A 27,500-nucleotide genomic window follows, 5' to 3' on the forward strand; every position below is an offset into this window, starting at 1 on the left:
TGTTAAATGCATGGCAGTACATCTACTCTTGTCAAATGCATGGCAGTACATCTACACTCTTGTCAAATGCATGGCACTACATTTACACTCTTCTTCAATGTGGCACTACATTTACACTCTTCTTCAATGTGGCACTACATTTACACTCTTCTTCAATGTGGCACTACATTTACACTCTTCTTCAATGCATGGCACTACATCTACACTCTTGTTCAATGCATGGCAGTACAATTACACTCTTGTTCAATGTACTACAATTACACTCTTGTTCAATGCACTACATCTACACTCTTATCAAATGCACTACATCTTCACTCTTGTTCAATGCACTACATCTACACTCTTGTTCAATGCACTACATCTTCACTCTTGTTCAATGCATGGCACTATATCTACACTCTTGTTCAATGCACTACATCTACACTCTTGTTTAATGCATGGCACTACATCTACACTCTTGTTCAATGCAATACATCTACACTCTTGTTCAATGCATGGCACTACATCTACACTCTTGTTCAATGCACTACATCTACACTCTTGTTCAATGCACCACATGTACACTCTTGTTCAATGCATGGCACTACATCTACACTCTTGTTCAATGCACTACATCTACACTCTTGTTCAATGCACTACATCTACACTCTTGTTCAATGCACTACATCTACACTCTTGTTCAATGCACTACATCTTCACTCTTGTTCAATGCACTACATCTACACTCTTGTTCAATGCACTACATGTACACTCTTGTTCAATGCATGGCACTACATCTACACTCTTGTTCAATGCATGGCACTACATCTACACTCTTGTTCAATGCACTACATCTACACTCTTTTTTAATGCACTACATCTCCACTCTTGTTCAATGCACTAGATCTACACTCTTGTTCAATGCATGGCACTACATCTACACTCTTGTTCAATGCACTACATCTCCACTCTTGTTCAACGCATGGCAGTACATCTTCACTCTTTTTCAATGCATGGTATTACATCTACTCTCTTGTCAAATGCATGGCACTACATTTACATTCTTGTTCAATGCACTACATCTACACTCTTGTTCTATGCACAACATTTACACTCTTGTTCAATGCACATCTACACTCTTGTTCAATGCACCACATGTACACTCTTGTTCAATGCACCACATGTACACTCTTGTTAAATGCACTACATCTTCACTCTTGTTCAATGCATGGCACTATATCTTCACTCTTGTTCAATGCATGGAACTACTTCTACACTCTTGTTCAATGCACTACATCTACACTCTGTCAAATGACATGGTATTACATCTACACATAAATAATAATCTTTGTTTGAATAATGGGACAGTTCTAAACAATAACACTTTTCCTTCATCATGTATATGAAATAAACAATCTATCGTTGCTGTTTTTCTTAATTTAACAAAAAAAAAAAAAAAGTAAAAAATGTGAAGTGAAGGCTACACTCACTGTGCACAGGAAGGTCTTGTCTCCGTGCTTGATGGCCTGGGACAGGAGGTCGTCCTCCTCCCCTTCCTGAACCCCCTCCGTCAGCTGTTCCTTCAGAGTGCCAGCCCCCTCAACCTCCTCCTCCTCTCCCTCCTCCTCCTCCTCTTCCTCACCCTGCACCTGTCTGCAAAGTCAATGGGTACCACAACACCTGTCAGAGATTATCTTGGATACATCAACATTAAATGGGTACCACATCACCTGTCAGAGATGATCTTGGACACATCAACGTTAAATGGGTACCACAACACCTGTCAGAGATGATCTTGGACACATCAACGTTAAATGGGTACCACAACAACTGTCACTGTCAGAGACTATCTTGGATACATCAACGTTAAATGGGTACCACAACAACTGTCACTGTCAGAGATTATCTTGGATACATCAACATTAAATGGGTACCACATCACCTGTCAGAGATTATCTTGGATACATCAACATTAAATGGGTACCACAACAACTGTCAGAGATGATCTTAGACACATCAACGTTAAATGGGTACCACAACACCTGTCAGAGATTATCTTGGACACATCAACGTTAAATGGGTACCACAACACCTGTCAGAGATTATCTTGGACACATCAACGTTAAATGGGTACCACATCACCTGTCAGAGATTATCTTGGACACATCAACATTAAATGGGTACCACAACACCTGTCACTGTCAGAGATTATCCTGGACACATCAACATTAAATGGGTACCACAACACCTGTCACTGTCAGAGATTATCCTGGACACATCAACATTAAATGGGTACCACGACACCTGTCACTGTCAGAGATTATCCTGGACACATCAACATTAAATGGGTACCACAACACCTGTCACTGTCAGAGATTATCCTGGACACATCAACATTAAATGGGTACCACGACACCTGTCAGAGATTATCTTGGATACATCAATGTTAAATGGGTACCACAACACTTGTCAGAGATGACCTTAGATACATCAAAACCTTTACACGTCCTATAGAATACGACATTCCCAGACTGTTCTGGGGCATAATTATGGATGTTGATACTGGTCTTGTGAAACATGATATTCCTGAACAGAGGTGGCCATCACATTTTTTTTTTTTATCAAAATGAAATCAGCTGCAGACAGACAGCAAAGAGATTTGCATGAATGTACTGGAGAAAAGGACAACGGTCTTTAGAATGAAAGCTAACAGCACACACACACACACACACACACACACAAAACAAAAAAAAACAAAAACAAAACCATCATCATCAACATCATAAAATAAAGAGAAATTTTGCGACAGAAAAACAGCAAAAAAAAAAAAAAAAAAGAATGACAAAAACAACTGTTTTTTGTTTCGTTATTTTTGTTCCTGTTTTTTTTATCCAAAAGAACCAGGAAAGATTTTTTTCTCTGGAAATGGTTAATCCATACAAATATTTTTTTGTTTAATAAAATAAATAATGACAATAATAATAATAATAATAATAAAAAATGGGGGGAACAAATTCACTTACAAAAATGGAGAAACAAAGGTAAACCATATTATAAATATTTATTATTTTCAAAGAAAAAAAAATCAAAAGCTGTGAGGACGTCCACTCACGACACAGTGGAGAAGGGCAGGAAACGAAATAATAATAATAATAACAATAATGAATGGGCAGGGGGGGGGGGGGAGAGGGGGGGGGGACAAATCCACTTATGAAAATGGAAGAAACAAAGGTATCCCCTGTTACAAATATTTATTATTCTTAAACTAGAATTATGAAGAAAAAAAAATTTTAATCAGAAGCTGTAAGGAAGTCCACTCACGACACAGTGGAGTAGGGCAGGGTCATCCTCTGTTCCCCTGACTGTAGCGGCAACACCAGACTGGCCTCCCCTCCCTCCACCAGGATCACGTTCTGTGAGCTGCTCACCATCTAATAATAATAATAATAATAATAATAATAATAATAATAAATAACAGATAGTTCTCATATGGCACAAACTCCCCATGTAATGGGCTCTAAGCGCCTTGCATGAAACAAAGCATATACAATAGTGTATAGTAACATACATCTGCACATGATAAAACAACACTATATATGTGTATCTGTACACCAGGACAATACTAAAAACTGCAGGTATGAACACACACACACACACACACACACACATATGTGTATACATTATGTGCTCATGTCACACAGAGTATCTCTTGCTGTGTCTATCCTGGGTTCAGGGCACAAATCACACACACACACACACACACACACACACACACCTCATCGGTGACGGCGGTGCTGACATAGGTGGCAGCACCCACAGCGTTGGGGTCGTGCACCTGCTGCATGGCCGGCACTGTGGTCACCACCGAGGTCTGGACGAGGGCAGGGTCAAGGTCACCGGACATGGACACCATGGGCTGCTGCACGATGATGTTGGGGTTGACCGCTTCCGACAGACTGGATGGGGCCAGCTGTAAGGCCTGTACACACACACACATACACACACACACATGATGCATATATACAAACAAGATTGGGAAAGTTTGTTAATGAATACTGTTCCAATCTATGACCTTAGCTAAACAAATCATTTATCTGCCAGTGTACTTGTGTCTTATACCCAGAGATGCAACCCATGTCAAGTGTTTGTTGGAAAAATCAGGAAATTTCGTAGGAACATTTTGAGTTTGGTAGAAACACACGGACGTTTGGCGAAACTTCTGTTCTTGCTGCTGCTTCTTTACAGCTGACACATCTGTGGCACTGTGTCTCTTCCCTGGCTGACTTCTCTGTTTCAAGCCGCTTGTTCCTTCCTTGCACTCCGTTTAATCCACCGGGCACAGACGCTGTTTGACCGAGATGCAACTTGATTCAGCCACGTTCTCTCTTGTCCAGGCAAACAATCAATTAAGCTGATTGGTCCACTCGATGCTGTTTAAATATTAACACGCACATGATTAGCTGAGCATCATCACGTGAGACCAAGGTTAGCAATGACTGCCTTGACCTTGTGATCAGCAGGTCAACAGTGTGTAGGTAATGTTACCACAGAAAAGCATGTGACCATCCTAAATGAACTTGTCGGAACAATTTTGACCTCGGCGTAACGTCGGAACAAACTGTGATCGTGCATAACAAAATATGGCCAAATTGTAACAGTTGGCATCTCTGTATACCTCCCCCCCACCCCCAATCCACAACCTCCATCCCCCTCCCCCAACCAACAGATTGACAGACACCCGCAACCAACAGACTGACAGACCCCCCCAACCAACAGACTGACAGACACCCCCAACCAACAGACTGACAGACCCCCCCAACCAACAGACTGACAGACCCCCCCAACCAACAGACTGACAGACACCCCCAACCAACAGACTGACAGACCCCCCCAACCAACAGACTGACAGACCCCCCCAACCAACAGACTGACAGACCCCCCCAACCAACAGACTGACAGACCCCCCCAACCAACAGACTGACAGACACCAAACAACAGACTGACAGACACCCCCAACCAACAGACTGACAGACACCAAACAACAGAATGACAGACACCCTCAACCAACAGACTGACAGACACCAACCAACAGACTGACAGACACCAAACAACAGAATGACAGACACCCCCAACCAACAGACTGACAGACACCCCCAACCAACAGACTGACAGACACCCCCAAACAACAGACTGACAGACACCAAACAACAGACTGACAGACACCCCCAACCAACAGACTGACAGACACCAAACAACAGAATGACAGACACCAACCAACAGACTGACAGACACCCCCAACCAACAGACTGACAGACACCCCCAACCAACAGACTGACAGACACCCCCAACCAACAGACTGACAGACACCCCCTCCTCCCCAAAACCCCCGTGTGGGCCTGACCTGCACCAGGTTGGGGTCAGCAGTGGCGGCAGCAGCAGTGGGTGTGGAGGCAGCCTGGACGTGGTGTGGGGCGATGATCTGGGGGTTGATGGTGATGTTGATGTTCCCCTGCTGCTGCAGCTGCTGGAGGAGGGCCGCGTCGATCTGCAGGGTCTGCGCCATGGTCACGTTGCCCCCCGGGCCCCCGTCTACCCCGGCCAGCTGCACACCCTGGGGCAGGGTCCCCGTCAGCCTCAGCTGCAGGCCCTCCACCAGGTTCTGTAGGATCTGGTACACAAAACACAATGTTTTATTTAATCTCAACAACAGACATTCGTTTGTGGTGTAAAACACATTAACACACAAAAATCACAGTCATTCAGGGTAATGATGGCCCTTTGGTAATGCGTCCGCCTTGGAAGCGAGAGAATCTGAGTGCGCTGGTTCCAATCACGGTTCAGCCGCCAATATTTTCTCCCCCTCCACTAGACCTTGAGTGGTGGTCTGGACGCTAGTCATTCGGATGAGACGATAAACCGAGGTCCCGTGTGCAGCATGCATTTAGCGCACGTAAAAGAACCCACGGCAACAAAAGGGTTGTTCCTGGCAAAATTCTGTAGAAAAATCCACTTCGATAGGAAAAACAAATAAAACTACATGCAGGAAAAAATACAAAAAAAATGGGTGGCGCTGTAGTGTAGCGACGCGCTCTCCCTGGGGAGAGCAGCCCGAATTTCACACAGAGAAATCTGATGTGATAAAAAGAAATACAAATACAAATACAAATAAGATTGTCAGTCGTGTCCGACCATGGCCATCAGAACAGCAGAGGAGGCAACTGCTGTCCCAACCATCTGGGCTAGAATTTGACTGACTACAGTGGAGAGTGTTGTGCCCAAGTTACATCCCCCACTCTCTCAGCCAAGAGGGTTTGAGGACAGTCGGCGGTGGGATGGTTCCCAAAGGTCAACCAGCCCACAAGGCTGCGGCACTAAGAGCCAGTGCAGTATTGCCTCCTAGTTTGAGAGTCATAGTCCTTCACAAAAGACTAAGCTGTAAATGACTTCCCACTGCAATAGAGAAAACATTCATCATACAGCTCTCACTTTGCTGTTGGCCCAACAGTAAGCTTATGTCAATCTAATGTATATACATTAAAGACATAAAATGTTCAGAAATCAACCATAGGCAACCCATTGCATACAATCAATAATCACAGTAGACAACAACATAAACCCTTAAAAGGTTACTTAAAGTAAACCATACATACATCATCACAGCCATATATGTGCAATACAAAATCACATCGAAAGGATAGGCATAAAAAAAAGTATACTGAAGCAGATATACGATAAGTAATAACAATATACAATTCAACAGTATTTTGAGTCAAGATGTCATATTCCATATACATACACTCTGGCACACATTTTTTGGTCATATTTCTGATTATCAATTATTGTTGTTTAATAGCTGAATTGAGGCTGGAATAAAGCTGCATTTGGTTCTATTTGTTTCAAATTTTTGGAACACAAAAACGTTTGCATGAAGGTAATGACACACAGCAAGGTGCTAGAATAATAACCGCCCCTTCACCGGCCTCTGTAGGATCTGGTCACACACACACACACAGCAAGGTGCTAGAATAATAACAGCCCCTTCACCGGCCTCTGTAGGATCTGGTCACACACACACACAGCAAGGTGCTAGAATAATAACAACCCCTTCACCGGCCTCTGTAGGATCTGGTCACACACACACACAGCAAGGTGCTAGAATAATAACAGCCCCTTCACCGGCCTCTGTAGGATCTGGTCACACACACACAGCAAGGTGCTAGAATAATAACAGCCCCTTCACCGGCCTCTGTAGGATCTGGTCACACACACACACACAGCAAGGTGCTAGAATAATAACAGCCCCTTCACCAGCCTCTGTAGGATCTGGTCACACACACACACACAGCAAGGTGCTAGAATAATAACAGCCCCTTCACCAGGTTCTGTAGGATCTGGTCACACACACACACACAGCAAGGTGCTAGAATAATAACAGCCCCTTCACCGGCCTCTGTAGGATCTGGTCACACACACACACAGCAAGGTGCTAGAATAATAACAGCCCCTTCACGGGCCTCTGTAGGATCTGGTCACACACACACAGCAAAGGTGCTAAAATAATAACAACCCCTTCACCGGCCTCTGTAGGATCTGGTCACACACACACAGCAAGGTGCTAGAATAATAACAGCCCCTTCACCGGCCTCTGTAGGATCTGGTCACACACACACACACAGCAAGGTGCTAGAATAATAACAACCCCTTCACCGGCCTCTGTAGGATCTGGTCACACACACACACAGCAAGGTGCTAGAATAATAACAGCCCCTTCACGGGCCTCTGTAGGATCTGGTCACACACACACAGCAAAGGTGCTAAAATAATAACAACCCCTTCACCGGCCTCTGTAGGATCTGGTCACACACACACAGCAAGGTGCTAGAATAATAACAGCCCCTTCACCGGCCTCTGTAGGATCTGGTCACACACACACAGCAAGGTGCTAGAATAATAACAGCCCCTTCACCAGGTTCTGTAGGATCTGGTCACACACACACACACAGCAAGGTGCTAGAATAATAACAGCCCCTTCACGGGCCTCTGTAGGATCTGGTCACACACACACACAGCAAGGTGCTAGAATAATAACCCCTTCACCCGCCTCTGTAGGATCTGGTCACACACACACACAGCAAGGTGCTAGAATAATAACAACCCCTTCACCGGCCTCTGTAGGATCTGGTCACACACACACAGCAAGGTGCTAGAATAATAACAGCCCCTTCACCAGGTTCTGTAGGATCTGGTCACACACACACACAGCAAGGTGCTAGAATAATAACAGCCCCTTCACCGGCCTCTGTAGGATCTGGTCACACACACACAGCAAGGTGCTAGAATAATAACCGCCCCTTCACCGGCCTCTGTAGGATCTGGTCACACACACACACACAGCAAGGTGCTAGAATAATAACAACCCCTTCACCGGCCTCTGTAGGATCTGGTCACACACACACAGCAAGGTGCTAGAATAATAACAGCCCCTTCACCAGGTTCTGTAGGATCTGGTCACACACACACAGCAAGGTGCTATATTAATAATAACAGCCCCTTTACCAGGTTCTGTAGGATCTGGTCACACACACACACAGCAAGGTGCTAGAATAATAACAACCCCTTCACCGGCCTCTGTAGGATCTGGTCACACACACACACAGCAAGGTGCTAGAATAATAACAGCCCCTTCACCGGCCTCTGTAGGATCTGGTCACACACACACACAGCAAGGTGCTAGAATAATAACAACCCCTTCACCGGCCTCTGTAGGATCTGGTCACACACACACAGCAAGGTGCTAGAATAATAACCGCCCCTTCACCAGGCTCTGTAGGATCTGGTCAGACACACACAGCAAGGTGCTAGAATAATAACAACCCCTTCACCGGCCTCTGTAGGATCTGGTCACACACACACACACAGCAAGGTGCTAGAATAATAACCGCCCCTTCACCGGCCTCTGTAGGATCTGGTCACACACACACACACAGCAAGGTGCTAGAATAATAACCGCCCCTTCACCCACCTCTGTAGGATCTGGTCACACACACACACACAGCAAGGTGCTAGAATAATAACAACCCCTTCACCAGCCTCTGTAGGATCTGGTCACACACACACACAGCAAGGTGCTAGAATAATAACAACCCCTTCACTGGCCTCTGTAGGATCTGGTCACACACACACAGCAAGGTGCTAGAATAATAACAACCCCTTCACCGGCCTCTGTAGGATCTGGTCACACACACACACAGCAAGGTGCTAGAATAATAACAGCCCCTTCACCAGGTTCTGTAGGATCTGGTCACACACACACAGCAAGGTGCTAGAATAATAACAGCCCCTTCACCGGCCTCTGTAGGATCTGGTCACACACACACACACAGCAAGGTGCTAGAATAATAACAACCCCTTCACCGGCCTCTGTAGGATCTGGTCACACACACACACAGCAAGGTGCTAGAATAATAACCGCCCCTTCACCGGCCTCTGTAGGATCTGGTCACACACACACACACAGCAAGGTGCTAGAATAATAACAGCCCCTTCACCAGGTTCTGTAGGATCTGGTCACACACACACACACAGCAAGGTGCTAGAATAATAACAGCCCCTTCACCAGGTTCTGTAGGATCTGGTCACACACACACACAGCAAGGTGCTAGAATAATAACAGCCCCTTCACCAGGTTCTGTAGGATCTGGTCACACACACACACAGCAAGGTGCTAGAATAATAACAACCCCTTCACCGGCCTCTGTAGGATCTGGTCAGACACACACAGCAAGGTGCTACAATGGGTAAGACCCTCACATGTCTGCCAACACAGTGCCCCTTAGGACCTGGACTGTGATCCAAACAAGAAGACACAACGGTTAAGACACTTATCTGCCCACACGGTGTCTGTAAAGGCCTGGGGGATCCTAGTCTTGCCCTTTCTCGCAAGTTTGACAACAACACCAAAGAAAAAAACAACAAACACAGCCACCCTCAGTGACACAGCAACTTGACAAATCTGTCTTCTGCACCCTCAACACGCACATCAATGAAACAGCCATCTGCACCCACACAGCGACAACAAAAAACAACACATGCACACAGAAAAACCACCACCACCACCACCACCACCACCCCCCCCTGACCACTGACCTGCGTGGTGCCGTCGTTGCTGACCTGTCCTGTGACGGTGTCGGCGGGCACGGTCAGCGACATAGGCACGATGTTCTGCCCGGACAGCAGGGACTGGTCGATGTTGAGCACCTGCCCGGCCAGCCCCACCTGCTGCCCTGCCCCACTCACCTCCCCCGTGTTGAACACGATCAGTGGGGCCTGCTGCTGAACCTGCAGCACAATCATCACAATAATGATGATGATGATGATGATGATGATACTGATGATTCTTATGACAGTCAGTCATGGGTGCAGTAGCCGAGGGGTTTAAGCGGCTGGACTTTCAATCTGAGGGTCCCGGGTTCGAATCTCGGTAATGGCACCTGGGTATGTGCAGATATGCTGACTTGGGAGATTGGAAATATCTCCACCCTTTACCCACCAGGTGCTGTTACCAAAATTCAAACCCGGGACTCTCAGATTGAAAGTCCAACGCTTTAACCACTCAGCTATAGCGCCAATCATAATAATAGATGGTACTTACATGGCACAAACTCCCCACATAACTGGGTCTAAGCATCTCACACGAAAAAATACATACATTTACATAATAACATACCTATGGCACTACCTCCCCACATAATTGGTTCTAAGCGCCTCACAAGAAAAAAAAAACATATAACACATCTATAGCACAAACTCCTCACATGATTGGCTCTAAGTGACAGGCGCAATAGCCGAGTGGTTAAAGCGCTGGACTGTCAATCTGAGGGTCCCGGGTTCAAATCACGGTGACGGCACCTGGTGGGTAAGGGGTGGAGATTTTTACGATCTCCCAGGTCAGCATATGTGCAGACCTGCTAGTGCCTGAACCCCCTTCGTGTGTATATGCAAGCGGAAGATCAAATACGCACGTTAAAGATCCTGCAATCCATGTCAGCGTTCGGTGGGTTATGGAAACAAGAACATACCCAGCATGCACACCCCCGAAAACGGAGTATGGCTGCCTACATAGCAGGGTAAAAACGGTCATACACGTAAAAGCCCACTCGTGTGCATACGAGTGAACGCAGAAGAAGAAGAAGAAGAGTGGCTCTTGGCACCTCGCACGAAATAATATATACATTTACATAAAACATACCTATAGCGCAAAATCCCCACATAATTGGCTCTACGCGCCTCGTAAGAAAAAAATATATATACAATAGACTAATAACATCAAAAGCACGAACTCCCTACAAGATGTGCTCTCAGTGCCTCACAAGAAAAACAACATATGCAGTGGTGCATGATGATATACCAATGGAGCAAACTCCCCACACAATGGGCTCTGAGACCCTCACAAGAAAATATACATACACAGAGCATAATAACATACCCCTGCACATGAAGAAACATATGTGTGTTATTATAAACCAAGACAACACTACAAATTGCAGATATGAACACACACACACACACACACACACACACACACACACACCACACACAAACACACACAATACACCACAAATACACCACACACACACACAATACACACAAATACACACAGACAACACACACAAACACACACAATACACACACACACACCACACACACAAACACACACAAACACACCACACACACACAACACACAATACACCACAAACACACCACACACAACAAACCTGCTGCTGCTGCTGCTGCTGTTGAACTTGCTGCTGCTGCTGCTGCTGCTGTTGCTGCTGCTGCTGTTCCAGCGCTGCAGCCGTCTGCCTCTTGCCGGCGGTGCCGCGCTTTCCTCGCGGGGTGTCCTGCTTGAAGTGGGACAGGATGTGCGACTTGCGGTGGCCGGAGGTGCGGAAACGCTGGGGGCAGTGGGGGCACTTGAAGGGCTTGGCCCCCGTGTGCAGCCGCATGTGCACCTTCAGGCTGCCCTTGGTGGAGAACATGGAGCCACACACGTGGCAGTGGAACTGCTTCTCCGCTGGGGACACACAGGTCACCGGCATCATTCAATTCATGTTGTTTAGAGCCCAGCCGACCGTTTAGGCCATCTCAGGGCTGTCACCACGTTTCAACAAAAAAATCTTCTCAAAACTGTAAATAAAATATCTTATTTAAAATTTTTATGTTTACAGCCCAGCCAGCCACTTAGGCCATCTCAGGGCTGTGACCACAACAAATCTTTACAGTATGCCTTTTTTAGAAAACATGCAATTAAAAATATCTAAATCTTGTTAAAAATATTTGTTTCTCTTAAAAAGTCCATTACTGCCCAGGGAGGCACATCCCTGAACAGTGTTCTCAAGGACTCAGCTGTGTAGTGTTTATGTCGGACCTCGTTCAAATCCCAGCAGTCAATTAATAAGTGTTTCACAGTAAGAGGTTCATGACAAGGGATACACCAAGGAGCTTCTTCATTTTTTAGCAGATAGGAGTGTGTGAGGAGTGTGTGGCCAGTATGTAATCGGCACATCACCGTTTCCCCTCTGCGGTTACCAGAAAAAGATGGAAGGTATTCTTTCAAATTTGGTCTAATTTGGAACAGTTTGTTGTTGGTATTGTTGTTCCATTCTTCTTGCCAGAGATTGTTTGTGTAACTTTGAACTTTTGGTTTCAGGTCAGAAAACGGAATTGTGGAATTGGATTTGGTCTGCTTTGTTGCACTTTTGGCTTGTTGGTCAGCCATCTCATTTCCAAAAATGCCCGAATGACCCGGTATCCAAACAAAGACAATATTATAGTCATCATTTTTAAGGGAGGTGTGCAGCTCGTGGACACCGGCATCATTGTCGTTGTTGTAATAATGATGAAAAACAGTGACATATGAAAGCCGGTCAGGTCTCACAATGACACAGCAGTGAAATCACTGCCTGTCCTGACTACCTGGGCTAGAATTTGATAATAGTCAGCTTCACACACACACACACACACACACACACACACACACAGAGTGGGACACACCACACACACACACACACATACACACACACATGCGCACGCACGCACACACACCACCACCACCACACCTTTTCTTTTTTTTCCAACTAATGACACTGGACAGTTTAACTGAAAAGACAACACCCCTTCACACACAAGATACCACCGCGAACAGCAGCACCCCTAAAAGGTTTGTGGATCCTCATGTAGCTGTTGAGGGTTTTCACAGCATAATAACACCACCACCACCACCACCAGCAAAGACCCACAAGGATTGTGCGGCCTCATGTGGCAGCCAAGAGTTACAACACCAACACTAATTAGTAATATCACCACCACCACCACCACCACCACCACCAAAACCCACAAGGTATGTGTGTCCTTATCTGACAGTTGAGGATTTTAACAGCATAACACCACCACCACCACCACCACCAAAACCTACAAGGTTAAAGGGTCTTCATGTGGCTGTCGAGGATTTTAACAGCATGACAACACTACCACCACCACCACCACCACCACCACCACCAAAACCTAGAAGGTTTATGTGTCCTCATGTGGCAGCCGAGGGTTACAACACCAATACTAACATCACCACCACCACCACCACCACTACCATCACCACCACCACCACAACTACATGTACCATCACCACTATCACCACAAAAACCTACAAGGTTTGTGCGTCCTCATGTAGCTGTCGAGGGTTTTCACAGCATAACACCACCACCACCACCACCACCACCACCAAAACCTACAAAGGTCCTTATGTGGCTGTCGAGGATTTTAACAGCATAACACCACCACCACCACCACCACCTCCGAAACCCACAAGGTTTGTGTGTCCTCATCTGACGGTTGAGGATTTTAACAGCATAACACAACCACCACCACCACCACCACCACCAAAACCTACAAGGTTAAAGGGTCCTCATGTGGCTGTCGAGGATTTTAACAGCGTGACAACACTACCACTACCACCAGCACCAGCACCAGCACCACTACATTTTACACCACCACCATTGCATTTTACATTCATATACAATCTATATGTTGTTCTTTTTTACATTGTTGTACAATACCTTGTGTTAACGTGTGTGTGTGCGGGCCGGGGTAGGGGTGGGAGTTAAATCTTTATATTTTACTTGCTGGATGTTTTCTATTTGTATACACTGTTGTGCAATATTTTCTTGTACACATGTGTGTGTGTGTGTGTCAGGAGGGCAGGGGGGAGGGGGTGGGTTGTTTTAGTCTATCATCAGCTCCTGTGAGTTCTTATCTGACCTGTTTTAGTGTATTTTATGGTGCGTATGTTCATTTTTATGTTGGTGTCTACAACGAACCTGTGATTGCACACGTTAATTTCCATGTGGATTAATAAAGTGTTTTTGAACTGAATTGAACTGAACTGAACTGAACATCAACACCACCACCACCACCAGCAGCAGCAAAACCTACAAGGTTTGTGGGTCCTCATGTGGCTGTCAAGGGTGGACTTGACGGTGAAGGACCGCTGACAGATGTGGCACTGGAAGGGCTTCTCCCCGGTGTGGATGCGGATGTGGCGCTGCAGGTCGCTGGGCTTCTTGAAGGACTTGTGGCAGTGCTGGCACTGGTGGGCGTGGGGGTACGGGTCATCCTCGTGCTGCTGCTTGTCCTGCAACACACACAGGGGGCTGTGGTGTGTTTGTGTCGTTTCGATTTTTGTTTTTAAGGTGTGTTTGTGTCGTTTTGTTTCTGTGGTGTGTTTGTGTTTGTGTTGTGTGTTGTTTTGTGTTCATGGTGTGTTTGTGTTGTGTTTGTGTTGTGTGTTGTTTTGTTTTTGTGGCGTGCTTGTGTTGTGTGTTGTTTTGTGTTCGTGGTGTGTGTTGTGTTTGTGTTGTGTGTTGTTTTGTTTTTGTGATGTGTTTTCTTTTGTGTCTGTTGTGTGTTGTTTTGTTTTTGTGGTGTGTTTGTGTTGGTTTTGTGTTGTTCTGTTTTTGTGGTGTGTTTGTGCTGGTTTTGTGTTGTGTGTTCTTTTGTGTTCGTGATGTGTTCGTGTTCTGTATTTTAATGTGTGTTGTTTTGTTTTTGTGTTGTGTTTGTGTTGTGTGTTGTTTTGGTTTTGTGGTGTGTTTGTGTTGTGTTTGTGTTGTGTGTTGTTTTGGTTTTGTGGTGTGTTTGTGTTGTGTTGTGTTGTGTGTTGTTTTGTTTTTGTGGTGTGTTTGTGTTGGTTTTGTGTTGTTCTGTTTTTGTGGTGTGTTTGTGCTGGTTTTGTGTTGTGTGTTCTTTTGTGTTCGTGATGTGTTCGTGTTCTGTATTTTAATGTGTGTTGTTTTGTTTTTGTGTTGTGTTTGTGTTGTGTGTTGTTTTGGTTTTGTGGTGTGTTTGTGTTGTGTTGTGTTGTGTGTTGTTTTGTTTTTGTGGTGTGTTTTTTTGTGTGTCTGTGTTGTGTGTTGTTTTGGTTTTGTGGTGTGTTTGTGTTGTGTGTTGTTTTATTTTTGTGGTGTGTTTGTGCTGTGTTTGTGCTGTGTCTTGTTTTGTTTTTGTGTTATGATTATTTTTGTGTTGTCTTTGTATTTGTGTTGCATTTATGCTGTTTTGGGGTTGTGTTGTGTTTGTCTTATGTTGTATTTCTGTTGTATTTGTGTTGTTTTTGTGCTGTGTTGTGTTGTGTTGTATCTGTATTTGTGCTCTGTTCTCTTTGTGTTGTGCAGTATTAATGTTGTTTTTGTGTTGTATTTGTGTTGTGTTGTTATTGCGTTGTGTTAAGTTTGTGTTGTGTTTGCGTTGTTTTTGTGTTGTATTTGTGTAGTGCTGTTTTTGCACTATATCTGTGTTTTGTGTAGTATTTGTGTTAGTTTTGTGTTCTGTTTGTGTAGTGTCATTCTTGTGTTTTGTTGCATTTGTGTTGTGCTGTACTTGTGTTGTTTTTGTGTTGTGTTTGTATTGTACTGCAGTGTACTGTATTAGACCTGTATTACATTTTACTGTATTGTACTTCACTGTACTGTGTTTTGTTGTATTGTACTGTATTGCGCTGTGTTTGCGTTCCTCGAGTCAGATCCTCAGACCCAACAGAGGATTTGACTGGCTTCACACCTAAAGATCCTCAAACCTCAAGAATTCACTAGCTTCATACGGAAAAGACATGACGGATGCTACCTTGACCTCACTGATGCGGTCCTTCTCGGAAGCGGACTCCATGAGGATTCTCTCCGACACGGTAATGGCATCCTCGGCCGGCTGCTTCTTCACCACCAGGGTCTGCAGGGCCGCCCCCTCACCCCCTGGCCCCACCTCCATCACGCTCACTGTCGGCTGGCTCTCCTGCTGGGGGGCCAGGTTCTCGTCCCCTGATCACACACCACACACCACAGCCATTAGTTTACCGTGTTCTGTCCCCTGATCACACACCACAGCCATTAGTTTACAGTGTTATGTCCCCTGATCACACACCACAGCCATTAGTTTACAATGTTCTGTCCCCTGATCACACACCACACACCACAGCCATTAGTTTACAGTGTTCTGTCCCCTGATCACACACCACACACCACAGCCATTAGTTTACAGTGTTCTGTCCCCTGATCACACACCACAGCCATTAGTTTACAGTGTTCTGTCCCCTGATAACACACCACACACCACAGCCATTAGTTTACAGTGTTCTGTCCCCTGATCACACACCACAGCCATTAGTTTACAGTGTTCTGTCCCCTGATCACACATCACACACCACAGCCATTAGTTTACCATGTTCTGTCCCCTGATCACACACCACAGCCATTAGTTTACAGTGTTCTGTCCCCTGATCACACATCACACACCACAGCCATTAGTTTACCATGTTCTGTCCCCTGATCACACATCACACACCACAGCCATTAGTTTACCATGTTCTGTCCCCTGATCACACACCACACACCACAGCCATTAGTTTACAGTGTTCTGTCCCCTGATCACACACCACAGCCATTAGTTTACAGTGTTCTGTCCCCTGATCACACATCACACACCACAGCCATTAGTTTACAGTGTTCTGTCCCCTGATCACACACCACACACCACAGCCATTAGTTTACAGTGTTCTGTCCCCTGATCACACACCACAGCCATTAGTTTACAGTGTTCTGTCCCCTGATCACACATCACACACCACAGCCATTAGTTTACAGTGTTCTGTCCCCTGATCACACATCACACACCACAGCCATTAGTTTACAGTGTTATGTCCCCTGATCACACATCACAGCCATTAGTTTACAGTGTTATGTCCCCTGATCACACATCACAGCCATTAGTTTACAGTGTTATGTCCCCTGATCACACACCACAGCCATTAGTTTACAGTGTTCTGTCCCCTGATCACACATCACAGCCATTAGTTTACAGTGTTATGTCCCCTGATCACACATCACACACCACAGCCATTAGTTTACAGTGTTCTGTCCCCTGATCACACACCACAGCCATTAGTTTACAGTGTTCTGTCCCCTGATCACACACCACAGCCATTAGTTTACAGTGTTCTGTCCCCTGATCACACATCACACACCACAGCCATTAGTTTACAGTGTTATGTCCCCTGATCACACACCACACACCACAGCCATTAGTTTACAGTGTTCTGTCCCCTGATCACACACCACAGCCATTAGTTTACAGTGTTCTGTCCCCTGATCACACACCACAGCCATTAGTTTACAGTGTTCTGTCCCCTGATCACACACCACAGCCATTAGTTTACAGTGTTATGTCCCCTGATCACACACCACACACCACAGCCATTAGTTTACAGTGTTCTGTCCCCTGATCACACATCACACACCACAGCCATTAGTTTAGTGTTCTGTTCCCTGATCACACACCACACACCACAGCCATTAGTTTAGTGTTCTGTCCCCTGATCAAACACCACACACCACAGCCATTAGTTTACAGTGTTCTGTCCCCTGATCACACACCACACACCACAGCCATTAGTTTACAGTGTTATGTCCCCTGATCACACATCACACACCACACACCACAGCCATTAGTTTACAGTGTTCTGTCCCCTGATCACACACCACAGCCATTAGTTTACAGTGTTCTGTCCCCTGATCACACACCACAGCCATTAGTTTACAGTGTTCTGTCCCCTGATCACACACCACACACCACAGCCATTAGTTTACAGTGTTCTGTCCCCTGATCACACATCACAGCCATTAGTTTACAGTGTTCTGTCCCCTGATCACACATCACACACCACAGCCATTAGTTTACAGTGTTCTGTCCCCTGATCACACATCACAGCCATTAGTTTACAGTGTTCTGTCCCCTGATCACACACCACAGCCATTAGTTTACAGTGTTCTGTCCCCTGATCACACACCACAGCCATTAGTTTACAGTGTTCTGTCCCCTGATCACACACCACAGCCATTAGTTTACAGTGTTCTGTCCCCTGATCACACACCACAGCCATTAGTTTACAGTGTTCTGTCCCCTGATCACACACCACACACCACAGCCATTAGTTTACAGTGTTCTGTCCCCTGATCACACACCACAGCCATTAGTTTACAGTGTTCTGTCCCCTGATCACACACCACAGCCATTAGTTTACAGTGTTCTATCCCCTGATCACACACCGCACAGTTCACAGTGCAACAAATACAGACAGGTTCTGTCCCCTGATCACACACAGCTGCAACAAGTGGTGCGGGAGAAATGCCACTAAAAATAGTACAGGCAATGGAACAGCAAATAAAAAAAACATATAATTTCTTTATTATTTTTAAACAGCAAACCAAACCACCACCAGTACCAACCGCCACCATGGTGTTACTGCATCACTCTTTTTTTTTTCTTTTTTTTTTCGGTCACAAAAGATTTCTCTGCAAGAAAAATTCAGGCTGCTCTCCTCAGGGAGACTACATCGCTACAGTACACTAAAGAGCGCCATCCTTTTTTCTTCTTTTTTTCACTTATTTTTTCCTGCCTGTAGTTTACCATGCCCCCCTCCCCCCCCCACCCCCCCAACACCCCCCCCACCTCCTTCCCACACTCACCGACACCCTCCTGCACGACGATCTTGCCGTGGAACTGCTTGACGTGCCTCCTGCAGGCGGCCATGGTGCGGAACAGCTGGGGGCACATGGGGCACTTCACCTGCTGCTGCTGCTGGTTGCTGCTGTGCAGGGCCATGTGCCGGCTCAGGGCACCGCTGGACCCGAACCCTGCCTGCTGGCACACCGTGCACTGCAGCTCCGCGCCCCCTACCCCTGCCTTGCCGCCGGGCCTCTCCGCGCCGTGGGTCTTGGCATGCACCTTCAGCTGGGCCAGCGTTGGGAAGCTGCTGTCGCACTTGGTGCACTTGTAGGGGGAGGTGACTGGAAACAGGCGTCATTACTGTTACTGTTGTTTAATTATGTACATAGCCTTCCCCCCCTACCCACCCCCTGCCTCCTCCCAAACACACCTTGCCCAAACCCTCATCTCTCTGCCAGCCCACTTCACAGGGCTGTATCTGGGATGGAAAGACTGTAGCCCCAAACAATGCCAAAGAAGACTGAAGCCACAAACAATGCCAAGAAGGCTGTAGTCCCAAACAATGCCAAAGAAGACTGAAGCCACAAACAATGCCAAGAAGGCTGTAGTCCCAAACAATGCCAAAGAAGACTGAAGCTACAAACAATGCCAAGAAGGCTGTAGTCCCAAACAATGCCAAAGACGACTGTAGTCCCAAACAATGCCAAAGAAGAGTGTAGCCACAAACAATGCCAAAGACGACTGTAGTCCCAAACAATGCCAAAGAAGAGTGTAGCCACAAACAATGCCAAAGAAGACTGTAGTCCCAAACAATGCCAAAGAAGGCTGTAGCCACAAACAATGCCAAAGAAGACTGTAGTCCCAAACAATGCCAAAGAAGACTGTAGTCCCAAACAATGCCAAAGAAGACTGTAGCCTGTAGTCCCAAACAATGCCAAAGAAGACTGTAGTCCCAAACAATGCCAAAGAAGACTGTAGCCACAAACAATGCCAAAGAAGACTGTAGTCCCAAACAATGCCAAAGAAGACTGTAGTCCCAAACAATGCCAAAGAAGACTGTAGCCTGTAGTCCCAAACAATGCCAAAGAAGACTGTAGCCACAAACAATGCCAAAGACGACTGTAGCCACAAACAATGCCAAAGAAGACTGTAGTCCCAAACAATGCCAAAGAAGACTGTAGTCCCAGACAATGCCAAAGAAGACTGTAGCTACAAACAATGCCGAATACTGTAGCCCCAAACAATGCCAAAGAAGACTGTAGTCCCAAACAATGCCAAAGAAGACTGTAGCCACAAACAATGCCAAAGAAGACTGTAGCCACAAACAATGCCAAAGAAGACTGTAGCCACAAACAATGCCAAAGAAGACTGTAGCCACAAACAATGCCAAAGACGACTGTAGCCACAAACAATGCCAAAGAAGACTGTAGCCACAAACAATGCCAAAGAAGAGTGTAGTCCCAAAGACTGTAGCCACAAACAATGCCAAAGAAGACTGTAGCCACAAACAATGCCAAAGAAGACTGTAGCCCCAATGCCAAAGAAGACTGTAGTCACAAACAATGCCAAAGAAGACTGTAGTCCCAAACAATGCCAAAGAAGAAATCATGAACAGCAGCAAAAATCACAGTGGCCTTCACAGGGCAACAATATACTTCACAGTACCTCCACACTGACCATTCCAGACCAGCGCTAAAGTCAAACAAACATTATCCTGAAACACAGTGTTGGTGAGTTGTTTATGTCTTGCCAGAAATAACTATGGTGTTTTTTCACATTTCCATCCCAAAAGCCTTGTGCTTTTCTTACCTTGCCGACACTAATCATTTCATGTATCAATTGTTGTTATGCACATTTCAATGAATGCAAATATTCAAAGAATGACCATACTGCTGTATGCTTAGTGTAACAAGCACTCTAACCAAATTTCTCTGAGTTTTACAGACAATAAAGTTGTATACAATGAAACCACAGCAACAAACAACTTGGCGTCTTTTTTGTCTATTTTTGGCAAATAAGAAATAACAGAAACTTTTTTTAAATGAAAAATTATTCTTAGAATCACAAAATAGCTTCAAAATCAAAGTTCAAACTGGTGTGTGTGTGTGTGTGTGTGTGTGTGTATGTGTGTGTGTGTGTGTGTGTGTGTGTGTCTGTCTGTGCGTTTCAAGACCCACCCTGGCAGCCAGACCAATCCATTGATCAGTAAATCCCCCCCACCCCCCATCATCCCCCAACACCTCTTCCCCCCTGCCCCCTTACCTGAGTGCGAGGCCATGTGCTGATTGAGGTCAGCCTCCTTGGTGAACTCCTTGTCGCACACCCTGCACTTGAAGATGTGGGTGAAGGTCACCGAAGGCTCCACCGCCTCCACCACCGGAAGGTCCTCCGCTTCCCCGTCCTCCAGCACCGACTGGTCCGCCTCACTGCAACAAAGAAAACAACATGTTACAACACAGAAAACAACAGAAAACGACATGTTACAACACAGAAAACAACATGCTACAACACAGAAAACAACAAGTTACCACACAGAAAACAACAGAAAACGACATGTTACAACACAGAAAACAACATGTTACAACACAGAAAACAACATGCTACCACACTGAAAACTACATGCTACAACACAGAAAACACAACAACACACTACAACATGGAAAACAATACACAACAACACGGAAAACAACACGTTACAACACAGAAAATATACAACAACACAGAAAACAATATGCTATAACACGAAAAACAACATACTTTAACACAGAAAACAATATGCTACAACACAGAAAACAGCACACTGAAACACAGAAAACAACACAATACAGAAAACAACATGCTACAATACAGAAAACAACAACAGAAAACAACATGCTACAATACAGAAAACAACAACAGAAAACAACATGCTACAATACAGAAAACAACATGCTACAATACAGAAAACAACAACAGAAAACAACATGCTACAATACAGAAAACATGCTACAACACAGAAAACATGCTACAATACAGAAAACATGCTACAATACAGAAAACAACATGCTACAATACAGAAAACAACATGCTACAATACAGAAAACAACAACAGAAAACAACATGCTACATACAGAAAACAACATGCTACAACACAGAAAACTACGGAAAACAACATGCTACAGCACAAAAAACAACACAGAAAACAACATGCTACAGCACAAAAAACAACATGCTACAATACAGAAAACAACATGTTACAGCACAGAAAACAATATGCTACAACACAGAAAACAACATGCAACAACAAAGAAGACAACACGCTACAGCACAGAAAACAACACGCTACAATACAGAAAACAACACACTACTGCACAGAAAACACGCTACAACACAGAAAACAACATGCTACTACACAGAAAACAACACACTTCAACACAGAAAACAACACATTACAACACAGAAAACAACACGCTACTACACAGAAAACAACATGCTACAACACAGAAAAAAATTCTTAACACTTTGTACCCTGAGTACCAATTTATCACCAACACCCAACTGCTTCCCTACAGATATTTGCGTACCGCAGTGTGCACGTTACTCTGAGTACCGATTTATCGCTAGCACCCAGCTGCTTCCCTACAGATATTTACGTACCGCAGTATGCACGTTACTCTGAGTACCGATTTATGGCTAGCACCCAACGTACCGCAGTAGGCACGTTCTGTTATGTGTTCCGTATCCATCTTTGTTTTCATGGGGACTGAGCGTGTGTTTGATGATGTTGTGTGTGTTTTCAGCAGCAAGTATGGCTTGGACAATCCATTCAGCTGTTGTAGTTCTGGTTCACAGAAACTGTAGTGCGGCAGCACTGATGAGGTACCGTACAGTGTTAACCTCATCACATCTTTTTTTTATCTTTTTTTTTTTTTCAGTGTCAGCAGATTTCATTTGGTCAGAAATGTGTTGATACTGTGATTGAAAATAACTAATCTTTTCAACACAAATTACATATTGCAATATATATCTAACATTTCCCCTGATTTGAGAAGAAAAAAAAATTGACAAGTTTTCAAAAACGGTAAAATAGAATGAAAGAAAAGAAAATAAAACAAAATAAATGACACCTGTCAGTTGCAACACTGGAGGCACACACACACACACACACACACACACTAGCACACACACACATGCATGCATGCACACAGAGACACACACACACACTAGCACACACACACACACACGCACGTATGCACGCACACGCACACACACACACACACACACCTGGGCTGCAGAATGTTCTGCATGTGGTGGATGGTGCCCGTGGAGGTGGTCTGCTGCATCAGGCCAGGGTTCAGTCCACTCATGTCCAGCTGCTGTGTCTGCAACAGGTCATTGTCCAGTCACTGCTCTGGTCCACACACTGACCGATCGCCACGTCATGCCACAGGTCATCATGTGTTCACTATCTACTGTTATCTGTGTAACTTGAACTTGCGGTGCCTGAGGCCTCGTCCAAGGCCTGTTCACAGTCAGAATTTGAATACTTCCTGCATGCGTGGCGCTTCAGGTCTTACTATCCTACCTATTCATGGCAAACAGGATTGAATATTGTCAGTAAGTTTGCCCAGTGGCAAACCCGCGTGTGGCCGTGTATGGGGGAATCTAAATGAGCGGCGTGGGAGTAATGCCACTGAAACGAAGCAGATGATGGGGCAGCCAAAAAAAAAAAAAAAAAAAAAAAAGTTTGCCCAGTGGGCATCCAGTCTGGACTTTAAACTAGTTAAAGCTGTTGACAGTTGCTGCTGTAAGTTTCACTTTCAGTTCCAATTTCTCAAGGAGGCGTCACTGAGTTCGGACGAATCTATACACGCTACACCGCATCTTCCAGGCAGATGCCTGACCAGCAGTGTAACCCTACGCACATAGTCAGGCCTTAGTGCATGCACATATATTTGTGTAACTATCAGAGTGGATTTCTTCTGCAGGATTTTGCCAGGGGGCAATACTTTTGTTGCCATGGGTTCTTTTTCAGTGCGCCAAGTGCGTGCTGGACATGGGTTTATCATCTCATCAAAATGACTAAACGCTCAGTTTGGATTTCCAGTCAAACTTGGGAGAAAGGGGAGAGCGGGATTCAAACCCAGACCCTCACAGACACTGTATTGACAGATGAACATCTTAACCATTCTGCCACCTCCCTCATCGTCTGTGTAAAAGACATCATTTAACACTTACTTGTCAAACGCCAGTTCTTCATTCAGTTCTGAAAACAAGCTCACTGCATTCACATGAACAAAACGAATTCATCCAAATGTCTATTGTTGTTGTTGTTGTTGTTGTTGTTTGTTTATCTAAATATTTGATAGCACTATCTTTCCCCTACCCCCACCCAACCCCCACCACAAATCTTGATTTGATTTATGTAAACTGACCACAAAAACAGGTCACTTCAATCACCATTCCCAAACTGTTACAAACATTCCCCTTTCAGACCCTGAACAAAGAGGAAACAGAGAAAAGGGTTCAAACCACAGTGAAGTCACACAAAAAAACAAAGATCCCCACCCACAAAAAAAATACACAAAGATATCTTCCCACAACACAGATCCTGAACTTTTCTTACAATACCATCGTCAGATTCTTCATCATCACTTTCTTTCCAAAGTACTTATTCATTCATAACACCCAGTTGCTTCCCTTGGACCGAGTGCGCACATCTCTGCACTGCAGTGGCCATGTTCAGTTTCGCTTTCTCAATCAATACTCTTTGCTTGTTGGCTTTCACCTCTAATAATTGATCACCACTGTTTTAAAGGGAGCTAAACATGTTTTTGATGATGTTGTGGATGGGCGCAATAGCCGAGTGGTTAAAACATTGGACTGTCAATCTGAGGGTCCCGGGTTCAAATCACGGTGACGGCACCTGGTGGGTAAAGGGTGGAGATTTTTACGATCTCCCAGGTCAACACATGTGCAGACCTGCTAGTGCCTGAACCCCCTTCGTGTGTATATGCAAGCAGAAGATCAAATGCGCATGTTAAAGATCCTGTAATCCATGTCAGCGTTCGGTGGGTTATGGAAACAAGAACATACCCAGCATGCACACCCCCGAAAACGGAGTATGGCTGCCTACATGGCGGGGTAAAAACGGTCATACACGTAAAAGTCCACTTGTGTGCATATGAGTGAACGCAGAAGAAGAAGATGATGTTGTGTACATTTAGTGCATGGAGTCTGGCTTCGACAGTGTGTTCAGCTGTTGTAGGGCTGATCCACAGAAACCGCAGTGCAGTAGCACTGATGGTGTACAAAAATACAGTTCTACTGCACTGATGGGATACAAAAACTGCAGTGCAGCTGTACTGATGGTACAAAAATACAATGTAGCTGCACTTATGGTATGAAAACTACAGTACAATTGTACTGATGAGGTACAAAAATGCAGTGCGGCTGCACCGATGGATCAACCCCAATGGCAGCACATGCACCTGGGCACCCACCTGGAAGGTCAGCTGGTTCTGGGACATGGGGGCGAGGGGGGGCGCCATGGACTGCACGGGCTGGGGGGTGGTGGTGGTGAGGGTGGGGTTGAGCGGGGCCGACGACAAGGGCTGGGCCAGCTGGTCCCCCAGCTGGGCGTTGAGCTGAGTCAGGGGGAAGGTCTGGCTGAAGCCCGACTGCTGCTCAAACACCTGTCAACAACGACCCATCACTCACTCGCTCACTCACTGTCCTCGCTACTTCCCCATTCGTCTTCAAAGAGGCCAGGAGATTTAAGGATTGAACAACAATAGAAGAGTGGTAACCCTTTCCATTAACAAAGTACACAACTTCCAAGTGAATGTTGCTTGTGCCACCGATGCAGGTAAATGAAATAAATAACTCTCTATATTTGGGTTTGTTCCAACATACCTTGGTGTGTGATGCATACACACGAAATCTTAAAACATGAAACTATGCAGGAACACAAGCTCTACACACACACACACATTCACACACACACACACACACACAAACTGCACACACACCTACCCCTCCCCCAGCATAAACCCACCACACACACACACACCCAGCATATACCCCCCCTGAACCTCCCGTCACCCCGCCCCCACCCCCACCCCCACCCACCTGTTGGCTCAAGGTGTGCTGCAGAGTATGGTCCAGGGAGGACCCAGCGAAGGCGTCGGTCAGCCCCGCACTGTTCAGGTCGTGCTGCGACAGCGTGGTCCCGCCCCCCATGTCTCCTGCCTGCAGCCCCGCCAGGCCCCCCGCCCCCTGGTCCCCCTCGTTGCCCGTGGTGACGGACTCCTCGTTGTCCACCACCCCCACCTCCTCCACCACGTCCGCCCCCACGGTCTGCCCCACGTCCTGCAGCGACTGGATGCTCACCTCGTGACTGCAATCAGTGGGTGATATTGTGTCAGTCACTGACTTAGTGTAAAGATAAGAATAACTTTATTACCTCCAACTGGAGAAATTTGGTCAGGTGCATTATCACAACATAGACAAGTAAACAACATGGGGACCATAACTGTAAAAGCCAACAACAGCCCCTACAAATATTACGAAGATACAAATGTAAAAAATGTCACATACATCGTTTCATACATAGATCCACAAACTGCAGGTAATAACTAGTATTCTTAATGTAAAAACAGAAAGAATTAAGAAACATTATTTGTATATAATTATAAACATAGCCTACTATATTGCACATTGATTATAACAGACAGATAAGTTAAGAATAAAGATGAATTGCGGAAAACCACAACCAGATAATCAGCACACACCCCCCCCCACACACACACACACACACACACGGATAACTCGATTAAACAAGAGTAATAAACATATGTCTTAAACAATAAACTGTCTTGTGGGTGTCCATCTAGTCAAAAACATCTTGGTTTTTTGGTTTTTCTTTTTTGATACTATTTGCTAATTTGATGACATATCCTTTTTTTTTTTTTTTTTTCCCCCTCAAGGCCTGACTAAGCCAGTAAGCGTGTTGGGTTACACTGCTGGTCAGACATCTGCTTAGCACATGTGGTGTAGCGTATATGGATTTGTCTGAAAGCTGTTATGCCTTCTGGAGTAACCGAACTGACCGGAACTGGTCACCACCCATCACCCAAATTGGGTTAAAAATGTGCATGGGGTAAAATACCTTGTATAAGATTTTCTTGTTGTCCTGTTCATCGATATCTGTGTTATATTGTGACATGTTCCAAATAAAATACTGTTTAAACCAAATACCTTGTAAACACCCACCACCCACTTTGAAAAAAAAAAAGAGAGAGAAACAAAAAAGAAGAGTGTCATGAATTAATGATAATTCAATTTGCTACTTACGATCATGTTTCTGTACGAGGTAATGCACATTCACATCTATGGCCTACATGAGACATTGATGTGTCATAAAAAAAAAATTTTTAATCAAGTGAGAGCATGATGTTACTCTCCATGACACAGTGTCTTGATTCAGTCAACTG

General features: G+C 45.2%; 1 protein-coding gene across 1 annotated transcript in view; it reads right to left on the reverse strand.

The window, feature by feature from the left end:
- LOC143300204 (zinc finger protein 236-like) overlaps positions 1 to 27,500 on the reverse strand; it is a 55,510-nt gene that overhangs the window by 4,045 nt on the left and 23,965 nt on the right. The window contains exons 14-26 of the mRNA XM_076613768.1: positions 26,137 to 26,404; positions 25,509 to 25,700; positions 23,290 to 23,387; positions 21,289 to 21,452; positions 19,047 to 19,367; positions 16,153 to 16,343; positions 14,467 to 14,665; positions 11,754 to 12,052; positions 10,126 to 10,317; positions 5,381 to 5,647; positions 3,755 to 3,958; positions 3,301 to 3,410; positions 1,470 to 1,632 (exon numbers count right to left, since the gene is read on the reverse strand). Of these exons, the coding sequence (XP_076469883.1) occupies positions 1,470 to 1,632; positions 3,301 to 3,410; positions 3,755 to 3,958; positions 5,381 to 5,647; positions 10,126 to 10,317; positions 11,754 to 12,052; positions 14,467 to 14,665; positions 16,153 to 16,343; positions 19,047 to 19,367; positions 21,289 to 21,452; positions 23,290 to 23,387; positions 25,509 to 25,700; positions 26,137 to 26,404 (2,668 nt within the window). The remainder of the gene's footprint in view (positions 1 to 1,469; positions 1,633 to 3,300; positions 3,411 to 3,754; positions 3,959 to 5,380; positions 5,648 to 10,125; positions 10,318 to 11,753; positions 12,053 to 14,466; positions 14,666 to 16,152; positions 16,344 to 19,046; positions 19,368 to 21,288; positions 21,453 to 23,289; positions 23,388 to 25,508; positions 25,701 to 26,136; positions 26,405 to 27,500) is intronic.

This window comes from Babylonia areolata, chromosome 26 (assembly GCF_041734735.1).
Source record: "Babylonia areolata isolate BAREFJ2019XMU chromosome 26, ASM4173473v1, whole genome shotgun sequence".
Lineage (NCBI taxonomy): Eukaryota > Metazoa > Mollusca > Gastropoda > Neogastropoda > Buccinidae > Babylonia > Babylonia areolata.